Here is a 14,742-nt window from a genome sequence, read left to right as displayed (position 1 = left end):
ATGGGGACGAAGTCCCAAATATCGGTAGAAAAAAAAAAAGAAAAAAAAAAAAAAAAAATCGGGAAAATTTCCCTAAATTTTCATTTTACTGTTGAACCCAAAATCGTTAACTTTTTTCAGATTTTTTGAAATCGCCGCATCTGTGCAGAAATCAACTGCCTCTTTCCGGTCTTGTTTTCAAGAGACTTTGAATAGAATATATATTTATCAGTCTGGTAAAATATAGGATTAGGAAGGAACTCAATACCAATTTCGATGATTTTAAATAATGAAAAAACGTTTCTTTGTTAACATTGAATAAGACATCATTACTTAAATAACGTCACAACTAAAATCCATAACGACAGAACCAAAATCGGAAACTTTACGGTATTTCCGTTTCTTTTTTAACATATTTGAATTAAAAAAAAACAATTCATATAGACTTCGTCTCCTTTCACAGGTAATGCCTGCCTCATATTATAGAAGACACACAATCTGGACAGTACATATAGTAACTATAATATTTCTGACTAATTTAGCAGGAGGATCAATGTATACAGGACGTCCAATGACAGGAACTGGTACCGGTGGTACCATTACAGGAACCGGAACTGGGGGAACTATGATCGGAACCGGAACTGGCGGAACAGGAACCGGAACACCAGGTACGGGAACCGGAACAGGTGGTTCAATGATAGGTACAGGAACCGGAACACCAGGTACGGGAACCGGAACAGGTGGTACAATGATAGGTACAGGAACCGGAACACCAGGTACGGGAACCGGAACAGGTGGTACAATGATAGGTACAGGTACAGGAGGAACAGGTACAGGAGGCCCCATGACCGGGACAGGAACAGGTAGGGAATATGCCCGTTAAATATCCTTCTGTAATGACAGGATTCGTAGATATAAACTAAAAAAAAAAATTTAACCTTATTTGAAAAATAAAAAACAGAATTCAATGAATTCAAAAATAAAGGCAAACAAATGAAAAACTTACTGAAAATCCGAAATTGATAGAATTTTTACTTTTACATAATTCTAAATTGACCTTAGAAATCTCTTTTCCTATTATTTTTTTTTCTGAATCTTAAAATTTATAATACTTATTGGTTATTTTTTCGCTGGGTTTGTGTCTCGTTGATGTAAACCCTATATCTCCATTTATTTAAAAAGAATATTTTCATTAATTCTGACATACTAATTTATAAGCCTAGTATATTAAATGGCGATTTAGTTGATAAAAACCAATGAAAACAATTTTGTTTTGCAAAAGGCTGTTTTACTTTCGATGCAATGGATTAGTAGAATTTATCATCATTTGAATATAAGGTAATTCTTTTGGCTGACATAATTGTGCTTATTAACAGGAGGAACTGTCATTTCTGGATCATACACAGGTAAGAACTTGTTTATTCGCTTATGCTTCAGGGAAGAGTAAGTAAAGTTTCAGGGAACAGTAAGTAAAGCTTCATGTTTTGGCACATGGCTTATGCGTCAAGTCACAGTAAGAAAGCTTCATGTTTTCAACATGGCTTATGCGTCAAGTCACAGTAAGAAAGCTTCATGTTTTCAACATGGCTTATGCGTCAAGTCACAGTAAGAAAGCTTCATGTTTTCAACATGGCTTATGCGTCAAGTCACAGTAAGAAAGCTTCATGTTTTTGCACATGGCTTATGCGTCAAGTCACAGTAAGAAAGCTTCATGTTTTCAACATGGCTTATGCGTCAAGTCACAGTAAGAAAGCTTCATGTTTTTGCACATGGCTTATGCGTCAAGTCACAGTAAGAAAGCTTCATGTTTTTGCACATGGCTTATGCGTCAAGTCACAGTAAGAAAGCTTCATGTTTTTGCACATGGCTTATGCGTCAAGTCACAGTAAGAAAGCTTCATGTTTTTGCACATGGCTTATGCGTCAAGTCACAGTAAGAAAGCTTCATGTTTTCAACATGGCTTATGCGTCAAGTCACAGTAAGAAAGCTTCATGTTTTTGCACATGGCTTATGCGTCAAGTCACAGTAAGAAAGCTTCATGTTTTTGCACATGGCTTATGCGTCAAGTCACAGTAAGAAAGCTTCATGTTTTCAACATGGCTTATGCGTCAAGTCACAGTAAGAAAGCTTCATGTTTACAACATGGCTTAAGCGTCAAGTCACAGTAAGAAAGCTTCATGTTTTTGCACATGGCTTTTGCGTCAAGTCACAGTAAGAAAGCTTCATGTTTTTGCACATGGCTTATGCGTCAAGTCACAGTAAGAAAGCTTCATGTTTTTGCACATGGCTTATGCGTCAAGTCACAGTAAGAAAGCTTCATGTTTTTGCACATGGCTTATGCGTCAAGTCACAGTAAGAAAGCTTCATGTTTTTGCACATGGCTTATGCGTCAAGTCACAGTAAGAAGGTTCATGTTTTTGCACATGGCTTATGCGTCCAGTCACAGTAAGAAAGCTTCATGTTTTTGCACATGGCTTATGCGTCAAGTCACAGTAAGAAAGCTTCATGTTTTCAACATTTATTACTTTTATGGTAAGATGTGTCTTATATATAACGGTTAATCAAGGAGTATACGAACATTGATATTATCTTATGAAATGCCTTGGTATTATCATGTATGGCAGATTTGATACATTTTGTTTATTTGTATAACAAAAAGTGACAAAAGAACGTTCTTTCTATATTTTATATCTTTGATGAGTTTTTCTCTCTAATTACCTTCATCTAGGAAATCTACCCATCAGTATTTTTGTTTGTTTTGAAAATGACACATTTTGATATATATATAATTAGCAATGCAACTTATTTCAATTAATTTGGTAAAATATATATTATTTCATCGTATAGTTATAATGTTCTTACATAATACACAAATACTTTCGATCTGTTTACAAATAATTGAAAAAAAAAATATTATTAGTGGAACATCTAAGTTGTTTTTCTAAATAATTGTTCTTTACATTTGTCTTTTTCTGTGATGTAGTGAAATAAAACAGTATTAAGACCACGTGATTAAGACCACGTGATTAAGACCACCAATTCTTTCTTCCTTTCATTTTCCTAAGATCATTTCTTAAGACACGTGTTTTTTATCTTATTTCAAAATTCAATGATTGCGAGTTTTCTTCAAAATATAACCCGTTCAACATGTTCAAAATATAATCCGTTCAACATGTTTAAGGCAACAGTCATTATTTATCAGCTGAGGGGGTCGGTGCATTGTAGAAGGGGGGGTCATTGGCAAAAATATCATACCACTGGGGGGGGGGGGGGGGGGGGTTACCATCAAAACATATTTTTTTTTAATGGGGGGGTCACACAATTAAAGTTTTTATGTCCGACTAGTATATAAATTGTTGAGAATATTGAAGTGAGTGTGCATTCTGTGAAATAATGTCTGTCATTATTAAATCTTTGATAGCGTAAAGCATCAGCAGGATGCCTTATCTCTCAAGATAGTGAATCTGATCTCTCCTTTATATATCACAGTCATCTGTTATGGTTCATTATCCATAGGTTGTGTAAATTTACAATCAAAAGATTAAGAACTGTATGAAACATTTTGACCTAGTTTTGACCACTGGAAACAATGAGTTGGAAAAGTTTCTGAACATGCATATTCAACTTTCTATAGTATTTAAATCATTTTGAGATAGAAGGTGTGTATATTCTTTAATCATTTGGTAATTAATAATCGATATATTGTTATGCCTTTTTTGTGTGTATGGCTCTGATCTGGCTGTGGTCTAACATCTAAGAATTGAAATAGTTAAATTCATATTTAAGATTTATGTCAATATTATTGTAACAATTATAAACATCAGTGTAATAAATTACTTTGCTCTTCATGGGCCCTTTAATTGGAATAAAACAAATATCTTATAATTTATTTATGAAATAATATTATCATTGCCTTTTTCTCTTTTCTCTATATTTTAACCCCCTTATTCTCTATTTTTTATTTTTTTCTATTTTTTCTATTCTTTATTTTTTTCCATTTTCTGTTAATTTGACCCTTCTTCTTTATTCCTTAAACCCCTTCAAGACCCTCATAAGAATACTAAATGGGCACCATGGCATTCACACATACAAAACAATACACTTTATGATTTTGAAAAACATTTCCACCTTAAATAAAAATTAGTGATATTTGCAATGTGTTATTCCAGTTGCACTATATTGGGATCCTGGTTGTTTTCCTTTATACCTAAGTAAATTAAGAATTCAGAGACAAATGCCTGTGATTGTGATTGCAATACAGATAGCATGTATAATGAGAAAAATTAAAATCCAAGAAATGCTTCCTTTTTTTTCAAAATATTTTATCTTGTTCACTTACAAATAATTCTGTGACAGCAAATGTACATTTATTCATTATAGAGAATAAAAATCATTATTGAAAGTTTATCTATATAAAATTTGTAGAATTATTAGTTGTAGGAAAATAAATTGGATTAATGAATTTTCTGTGTTTTTTTTTTGTTTTTTGTCATCTCATTAATTTTAATTAGCACATGCTCATGTATATAAACATATTTGGCATATAGTGCCTTTGATAGCTTTGCTATTTAAGGATTAGCATTTTCAAAGTTAGGATAACAATATGTATAGACTATGACTTCATTTTGTACATGAATGTTCAAGTTAAATAACAATACATTTTTTTCTCATTTAAATGCTTATTTTGTCAATTTTCATGTCCTACAAACACATGTCAGATATTCTTATTTTAGAAAAAAATCAAGAAGAAAAACTCTTTGTTATACTCTGGGTTTCTCAAAGCCTGTTACAATGAAACTGGTAGTCATCACATTCTCACAGGTTAACTGTGAATTGGTTAGAATTGTTTTTTCGAGGCGGGGTCAAACTTTTCAAACTCTGTTCGTAGAGGGGTCATTATGTGGTTTTTAAGAATGATGGGGGGTTGCCAACAAAGAAATTTATGTGAAAAATTTAAACCGACCCCCTCAGCTGATAAATAATGACCATTCCCTAAATTATAATTCGTTCAACATGTTTAAAATATAATGCGTATACAATTGGAGTGATTTACACAACATGCAGCTTACAAACAAGTTATGTTACCTTTTTTTTATTGATTTAAGAAATATGTGATATAAATTGAATTTTGTATAACACAATGAAAAAGTAAGGAAATCTGTACAATTCTATTAAGAGCTTTTATACTAGTCAACAAAAGAAACGATACTTTGGAATAAAATGTATCAAAAAGTATTACATATTAAAACTAATGAGATACACTATTTTAAAAAGCTTTCATTTGCAATATATGCACATATGATAATGAAAATCAAAACCTGTCGGAAAGTAACTAAATTCCGTGTAAACGAATATAGGGTGCAATTTTTTTTTGCGAAAAGTTCTGATTAAAAATCGACACACAATTTTCGAAGTACTAAATGAATTTTCAAATTGGTTTAAAATATTCAATATGCTAATCAAGTTATGTTTATCTTGTAACTAATGGGTTGAAATATTATTTTTTTTTTAAATTTTGGTAAAAAAAACTGTTTTTTGAAACCTCCAAAAATGCAAAAAAAAATGTTTTCGTCTAAAATCAATGCTTTAGATATGAAAACAACACACTGTAAATTTGGAACCTTTCTGATTGGTTTGAACATCGTTACCGATTTTTTGAATTTTACTTTACGTATTGTAAATTGATTGATAATGTATATGTTTCGGACCATATGGGTATTTAGACAAAACCTGACCATATGTGTATACTCATATGGTCCGACCGTACGCTAATGGTCGGACCATATGAGTATAATACTCGATTGGTTATTAACGGGCCGGACCATATGAGTATTTAGACCATTTTTTTTTTCAAATTACATTTTAAATGTTTCAATAATACAAAAACTTGATCTAAAAAAACAAATGATGGTTACATGACAGTTTGTTAATTTTATAATTCAAAAGTTACGTAAAAATTAAATATTGATGCCGTAGTTAGTTTTCATCGCTAGTTATAATCTTGCATGTACGCTTGGGGTGACATTTACTACCACACGGTATCCTGGCTTTTTTGCTTTGCGAGTCTAGGAAGTGCACGATCCCTTTCAGTTACACCTTTTGTTTTCGAGTTAAAAGCTAGCCTTTCGCACCTGTGTAAAGTGATACCGAGGTCTTTGACCATTCTGATCTCTACGGTGTTTTGGACTATTTTAAATCTCGGTCTATTTCTGAAATTTATTCTCTTTTGACTTTTTAACCCTGTATGCTAACATTGCCGAGGTAAATTTTTAAAAATTGTTTGTATGCACATTGAACGACAAATATATGTGACGTATAAAATTTTCTGACGTCAGACACACAAATCAATGAATGTGTATGTAGATTAGATGTTTTTGTGTTCTGTTAAATTGTTCCTTTTAACATTGTTATACGAGGATGACTGATGTACCCATATTTTCACTATTTTATTTATTGTGTCTGTTTATTTAACGCATCAATGTAAATAAAACGGAATTTGATGAGACTGTCATCAAAGTGAGAGGGTTAGCGCTATAAAACCAGCTTTTTCTACATTTGAAAATGCCTGTACTAAGTCAGGAATATGACAGTTCTTTTTCATTCGTTTTTGATGCGTTTTGTTTTTCGATTATGCCATGTGATTATGGACTTTCCGAATTGATTTTCCTCGAAGTTCAGTATTTTTGAGATTTTACTTTTTTATTTAAGAAACTCTTACTAGACCTCACATATCGCAAAATGACTGCAATATACCATATTCACAAGACATTTAAAATAAACTTTGTTTTTTTATTATGCCATGTGATTATGGACTTTCCGAATTGATTTTCCTTAAAGTTCAGTATTTTTGAGATTTTGCTTTTTTTATTTAAGAAACTCTTACTAGACCTCAAATATTGCAAAATGACTGCAATACACCATATTCACAAGACATTTAAAATAAACTATGTTACTTTTTAGTAACTTCTTGTGTAACAGTTCATTAAGAATTGTTTTGGAATTTAATTATTTAAGTCGACATATTGTCATTCGCCCGTAAGAGTTTAGAAGTATTAAAAGTAAGCTTAAACAGAATGTTAATTACCCCGACCATACGCGTTCAGTCGGACCATATGAGTATATACCCATATGGTCATGACCATACGCATATGGTCCAAAAACTCATATGGTCCGTAACATATACATTTTGACGATTTCTTGTGGGGCCCAACTTTGCTTTACAAATAAACGAAGAAACTATGATTTAAAAAAAAAAGAATTGATGGCAAACATTGTCTTTACCTGTAAATGAGAGGTTATCATCATTAGTTGGAACTTCTGTTTTTGAAATTGTCGTTTTATGTAAATTTTGTAAAAAAAATATATTTCTCTAAAAGACGTCATGAATTATATATATTACTATCTTCAATATTGGTCTTATAAACGGAAAACTTCATCTTTAATTTGAAAAAAGTAGTGTATCGTTTCTGTTGTTGACTAGTATATATATTGCTTAATCTTAAGAGTACCCTGCTTGCATGATGTTTTATTCAAAGTTTGCTTTGCATCTGCAATTTTACCTTAATGTTGTCGAATACCAGCTTTGGCTTACTGCTCGAGTTTTTACTCTTTATGCATACTGATTATCAGTATTTACAACGTGGAATCATGCCTAACTTTAGGGCGAAAAAGTATCAATAAAAAGTGAGGGACCGCATATCACAGTACCGAAGTTAAGTCAGCATTAAATATTTGATAAATTAGATAATGTATATTATAGATTGCAAATGCTTTTCCACACTTAGTTGATTGAGCCTTTTCAACGCCTTTTTTATCCGAACATCACTGATAAATATTTCGAAGACGAAACCCGTGTCTGGCATACACAATTGTAATACTGGTATCTGTGATGAATTCATTCATATGAAACTTTATATGAACAATTCAATTTTATTGGAAATTAAATGAGTTTAATATGAACTAATACTTATGTAAAGGGGTATGTTATGTTCATCAAGAAATTGTCTAATTGTAATGTTGTTTGTAATGTGCGTCATTCACAAAATTATCTATTAGTAATGTGTTGCGTCATATGATTAATTCACAATATTATCCAATTACAGTACTTTGTGTCGATCACGTGAAGAACTGTGCAGACTATGGACAACAAACATGTAATGATCCAACATACGCTGGCTGGGTAAAGGACAACTGTGCCAAAACATGCAACAAATGTGCATGTAAGTATTGTCTGACCCAGAGAATCATATCATCAAATATGCTTATATATTTATTTCATGACATGTGGAATTATACACATTTATTAAAAAACTCAAATATTCTATAGGATCCGTAACTTAGACAACATGATCGCTCAACTGATCAGTTGTAAGTTTAGAGCCTCAAGGTAGATGAGTGAATGCTATTTGAGTCACCCTCTTTTAATAAAGTTATTACTTACTTTCTTATTAACTTATCAGAACCAATGTATAGGAGTGGTGTTATGACGTCGACAAATTATGCAAACGAAGGTACAAAATTGTCGTTATGACTCTGCAAGATGCACACAACTAAATGATAAAAGAACGAAGCCTTTAATGGTTCCGGATAAATGAGAAGAACGAACGTACAACAGTTTCTGTACATTTCTATTTAGTTAATACATATTGTTGGGTACATTAAAATTATTAAAGTTAATTGCTGCAGGTATTTGAACAATTGTTTAATATCACAGACTGATAAATGGAAATTAATACCTGAAGAGCAAAATTTAATGTTTGCTGTCATTGAAATTTGCTTAAATGAATAATGAAATTCTTAACTTGCATTGAAAAAAGAAATTTATTAATTATTAGTACGCTTTAATAGATTTATCAGGATCAAGTAACGGTGGTACCGGATTTATTCCGGTCTACACTCCAGATGGACACGGTTGGTTTTACAACTTTATTTGTTTGCTTCGCTTAATGCTGTCATCAAATGTGCTTTACAGCTTCAATGGCAACCGCAGTTTGAATATAGAACGTGTGCTGTTTACGATTGATATTATTCAATGATATCAAAGTAAGCAACAAATAACATTCTTATGAAAAGACGCCACATGTCTGAGCCTTAGCCAAGGAAAAGCATGCTTTACTTTTAACTGCTCATCTTCGAATACAGCAAATGCTTCTTTGTGAAATTTTAGTTTGTGTGACAGTATTGACCAAATCACAATTTATATGAAGTGCAGCAGTGATTCATACTAAAAATAAGCACACGATCAACTTGCTTTTAATAAATTGTTGCCTTATCTTATTGAAGTTATATTGGGGTATTTCAATTTACAATTTATTATTTACCTCCATATCAAAAAAAGATAAAATGTTGATTTTGTTGTTTAACAACCCCATCAATTTAGATAAAAAGAAGAATTTCATTCTTAAGGTATACAGATGAGCACAGTTGTCCGTTCGTTTGGTGTGTTTATGTTTTTGATTTTGCCATTTGATTAGGGACTTTTCGTTTAGAATTTTCTTCGGAGTTCAGTTTTTTGTGATTTAACTTTTAAGTATGAAGGTCAAATAAACAACTATCCACCACAGTGAATCACATACTTCAGCCATGAAACAACCTTTTCGTTTGATTTCCTATTCATTGTTGTGACGTCGACAGGGGTAGAACGTGCAGCCGAATGTTACATTTTACTGTGAAAAAAAGTTTATTTTTTTTTCTGGCCTCTGATTAAGCAAATCAAAAGTAGTTTTTATGAATCATTCATGGAATGCAATTATGTTAAATGTTAAATAATTATTAGAAATCAAATTTCATGGCAAACTTTGGCGCAAAAAAAAAATACTTTGGTGTTTGTTTACTAGATATTTATCTCCATTAGCTGATTTGTTTTAAGATGGATGAATCATAAGTAAAAAAGTATAATTATAACATGTATAAATGATCATTTCATTGCTTGATTTTTTTTCTTCTATTGTTTGATTGTTTTTCAATCGGTTTTTGTTTTTAACCCGTATAATTAATAGAGAAGCAGTTTAATACTATTGCCATTATTGAATATTTTGAAATAAAGCTGTTTTTCGGTTAAAAATTTCATGAAAGATTTGTATCTGTTGTATATATACGAACAAATTTTATTTTGACGATGATATAAAATTCACTTTTATCACTTTTGTAGTATACACTGGAACCAAGTACACAAACACTGGAACACACTATCCAGGTAATTACAGAAATAAAACACCTTTCATTACTAGTATATCATATATTGAGGATGTTGACAATAGATTACGGGCTGTTATCTAAAGCCTTGTGGTTTTGAAAAGATCAAATTCAAATAATATTACGTAGGCCATAAGTGCAAAAATATTTTTTCAGCAATAATTGTGAATCCTGACATTGATGTCAATTTAATGGAATTGTATACGACTTTTATAGGTTTTGTTAGCTAAATAAGCAGGTTTAAGCCAATATTTATTAAGTAACTGTCTTAACCTAGACAGGAATATAACAGTTGTCGTTTCACTTAGATATCGGATATGTTCCTTACGTCGTAACTACAATCTCCTTCCCTTTCATGAATGTGACCCAGCGAATTAGACTATTTACCGGATTTGTTATCACAATAGCAACACGACGGGTGCCACATTGTGGAGCAGGATCTGCTTACCCTTCCGTAGCACGTTTTCATTTTTAGCCATGGCGTTGTCAGTTTGTTTTAGATTTACGAGTTTGACTGTCCCTTTGGTATCTTTCGTCCCTCTTTTTGCATGTATATAGTAATATTCATGAAATATGTTAGGGACGGTGCATTATTTATCAAGCAGGGGGGACCGGTGCAAATGGTAAGGGGACATGTACTTTTTTCAACGTGCAAAGTAGTGGGACCTGATGATTTTTCATTATCTTAATGCATGGGACATACACTTTTTTCAAATGCTTAAGTAGTAAACATTTTATTTTAATTAGCCCAAAAATACACACAAGAAACATTCAAACAGAAACAGAATATGATAAACAATTTTAGTTTTGACTGGTGTAAATCAGCCCATCTAACTCCATTAGATATTGATCTTACAAAATTCAAGCTTATTAGGTAGTTTGATTTATTGCTGTGAAATGAAAGAATTTAATTTTACAATAGGTAAAAAAAAAAATAATATATAAATTCAGATAGGCATCTTTAATTTTTTTTTATAACTTTTTCAAATCAACTTGGATTTTCATCAAACTATGCAGCTATCTTAGATATATATTAAGCTTACTGAATCCCAGGTCATTTTGTTTTCTGTTGTATTGCTGTCAAATTCAAGAATTAAATTAATCTAGGTAAAAAAGCTAGAATTTGCATTTTGAACAAAATAGAGATAGTACACTTTAATTATTTTAATAACTTTTTCAAATCAACTTGGATTATCATCAAACTATGCAGCTATCTTAGATATATATTAAGCTTACTGAATCTCATGTAATTTAGTTTTTTGTTGTATTGCTGTAAAATTTAAGAATTACAGTAATCTTGGTAAAAGAAGCTAGGATTTGCAATTCAGACAAAATAGAGATAGTATACTTTAATTTTTTTAATAACTTTTTCAAAACAACTTGGATTTTCATCAAACTATGCAGCTATCTTAGATATATATTAAGCTTACTGAATCCCAGGTCATTTTGTTTTTTGTTGTATTGCTGTCAAATTTAACAATTAAATTAATCTAGGTAAAAAAAGGTAGAATTTGCAGTTCGAACAAAATACAGATAGTACACTTTAATTATTTTAATAACTTTTTTCAAATCAACTTGGATTTTCATCAAACTATGCAGCTATCTTTGATATATATTAAGCTTACTGAATCCCAGGTCATTTTGTTTTTTGTTGTATTGCTGTCAAATTTAACAATTAAATTAATCTAGGTAAAAAAAGGTAGAATTTGCAGTTCGAACAAAATACAGATAGTACACTTTAATTATTTTAATTACTTTTTCAAATCAACTTGGATTATCATCAAACTAAGCAGCTATCTTAGATATATATTAAGCTTACTGAATCCCAGGTCATTTTGTTTTTTGTTGAATTGCTGTCAAATTTAACAATTAAATTGTAAAGTGTACTATCTCTATTTTGTTCGAACTGCAAATTCTAGCTTTTTTTAACTAGATTTATCTAATTCTTAAATTTGACAGCAATACAACAAAAAAACAAAATGACCTAAGATTCAGTAAGCTTAATATATCTCTAAGATAGCTGCATAGTTTGATGCAAATCCAAGTTGATTTGAAAAAGTTATTAAAAAAATTAAAGATGCCTATCTTAATTGCAAATCCTAGCTTTTTTTTACCAAGATTACTTTAATTCTTAAATTTTACAGCAATATAACAAAAAACTAAATGACATGGGATTCAGTAAGCTTAATATATATCTAAGATAGCTGCATAGTTTGATGAAAATCCAAGTTGATTTGAAAAAGTTATAAAAATAATTAAAGATGCCTATCTGAATTTATATATAAATAATTTTTATTTTTACCTATTGTAAAATTAAATCTTTCATTTCACAGCAATAAATCAAACTACCTAATAAGCTTGAATTTTGTAAGATCAATATTTAATGTAGTTAGATGGGCTGATTTACACCAGTCAAAACTAAATTTGAAGGTCAAGACTAGTGAGAATATTAAAATGATTGTCGAAAACATTTATATCACAATAAATATTGTTGCTTTATATTATTTAAGGTACAGATTGTGTTTTTATTCACTCAATATATTCATGATATTCATGGGACACATACTTTTTTAATGAATAGAGGTCATGGGACATAACTTTTTTTCCTATGACATCAGCATGGGACAATACTTTTTTCCAAACAGGTTTTGCGATTTGCACCGGTCCCCCCTGCTTGAAAAATATTGCACCGTCCCTTATGAATAATATGATGAAAAATGAAAATTGCGAATAATGCGATAAAAATGTAAATCCTGTCATACAAAATGAAAACAACACTTTATAAATGACATATGGGTCCAAAACTGTTTTTCTGATTAACCTTCATCACAAAAACACAACTGAATATTTGAAATTCAAGACTGTATTGTTCTCTTAGTTTAGTTTTGATTAGCTTTTAACAAATTGTTGCGTTATCTTATTGAAGTTGCAAATATTTTGGCCACGAGCATCACTGAAGAGACATGTATTGTCGAAATGCGCATCTGGTGCAAGAAAATTGGTACCGTTAATTTTATTACATAGGTGTATTCTCACCTTACAATTTATTATTTATCTCCATATAAAAAAAATATATAAAATTTTGATATTGTGCCTGAGAGTATTGTGCAACAGAATTAAATCTAAAAGTTAAAAAACAACCGTCCTGATGTGATGAAATACTTTTATATTTTAGGAGGAACCATGACAGGTAATTATAAAGTACTATTCTTTTAATCTGCATCATTGTTAAATTAAAGTGTGTGGTTTTATTCATAATTGCTCTTTATTGCGAAATACCGTTTCATTTTTTCTTGCGAATAAAAATGATATGGATTACCGGGACACTCTTTGTAATCTAATTTTCATAAGACTTCGTTATGTCGTCTCTATAAAATATTAAATGACGATTTAAGCAACAGGGAATATACAGCTAATCGAATTTAAGTGATATCATCATTATATATGTTAATGCAATACCTGTTTTAATTGTTAGGTACTGGAGGACCTGGAACAGGAACATTTACAGGTAAGTCTATGTATAGATAGGAACATTTACAGGTTAGTCTATTTATAGATAGGAACATTTACCGGTTAGTCTATTTATAGGTAAGAACATTTACATGTAAGTCTATTTTAATAAAGATAGGAACATTTACCGGTAAGTCTATTTATAGATAAGAACATTTACATGTAAGTCTATTTATAGATAGGAACATTTACATGTAAGTTTATTTATAGATAAGAACATTTACAGGTAAGTCTATTTATAGATAAAAGTAATCAGCTTGGGGGTTTTCGTTCTTAAAAAAAGAGACACTTTGTAAATGTCATGCGTCCGACGCGCTCGTATGTTTAAACCTCCATCAGGAACTCCCAAGGCCGAAAATTTCAAAGCTAATGATTCATAAGAACCGAAACAGTTGTAGAGTTATATGAACGAAAATAAGTAATAGCCAAATCCTAACTTAAGAACATTAGTAACCACCTAAGTACATTATTGCCAGCAATGACTGTTTATTATAAACCCTAACTGAGCTTAATACAGACAAACTTGGCATTGATACAGGGCCGTTACAGAAAAACAGGCCCGGCCATTGCAGAAAAAGCAGGGCCATTACAGAAAAGCAGGGTTATTACAGAATCTTTTTTCTCAAACTAATCTGTCATTAAAAGAGTAGAGAGTATATCAAGTTGGCAGCAACGCATACACTGTTGTTCAGTTGGTTAATAAATGTATTTAGAAATTGGTGTTTTTATAATGGCCCTGTTATATGTCCTCGGTCAGTAATGAATGGTCTCGGATGTCTGCAATGGCCCTTTACGTTGCCTTGGACCATCGCCTCGGGCCATTACAGACTTCCTCGACCATTATTACAGACCTTGGACATATATAACAGGGCCATTATAAAAACACCCATTCATTAATACTATATTATTTGGCAGTCAGTTTAAGAAGTAGGGTCTATCAATAATGAATTTATTTGACAATAAAGACCTTATAAAATAAACCTTCCAATCTTTGTGTAGATTATATAAGTCTGTCAGCTTCATGAGATTACTTAGAGGTATTTTTACTGTACATGTCTC

At 31.2% G+C, this 14,742-nt stretch overlaps 1 protein-coding gene across 7 annotated transcripts in view; it reads left to right on the top strand.

Annotated features, from left to right (window-relative positions):
* LOC143080985 (uncharacterized) overlaps positions 1-14,742 on the top strand; it is a 37,847-nt gene that overhangs the window by 17,500 nt on the left and 5,605 nt on the right. For all 7 annotated transcript variants that reach the window (XM_076257217.1, XM_076257216.1, XM_076257214.1 and 4 more), the window contains 7 exons: positions 522-842; positions 1,356-1,385; positions 8,082-8,198; positions 8,827-8,889; positions 10,130-10,174; positions 13,349-13,363; positions 13,649-13,681. In XM_076257217.1, coding sequence (XP_076113332.1) covers positions 522-842; positions 1,356-1,385; positions 8,082-8,198; positions 8,827-8,889; positions 10,130-10,174; positions 13,349-13,363; positions 13,649-13,681 — 624 coding nt within the window. The remainder of the gene's footprint in view (positions 1-521; positions 843-1,355; positions 1,386-8,081; positions 8,199-8,826; positions 8,890-10,129; positions 10,175-13,348; positions 13,364-13,648; positions 13,682-14,742) is intronic.

The sequence above is a fragment of the Mytilus galloprovincialis genome, chromosome 6 (genome assembly GCF_965363235.1).
Source record: "Mytilus galloprovincialis chromosome 6, xbMytGall1.hap1.1, whole genome shotgun sequence".
NCBI classification, from domain to species: Eukaryota; Metazoa; Mollusca; class Bivalvia; order Mytilida; family Mytilidae; genus Mytilus; species Mytilus galloprovincialis.
This window is presented reverse-complemented; position numbering and strand designations above follow the sequence as displayed.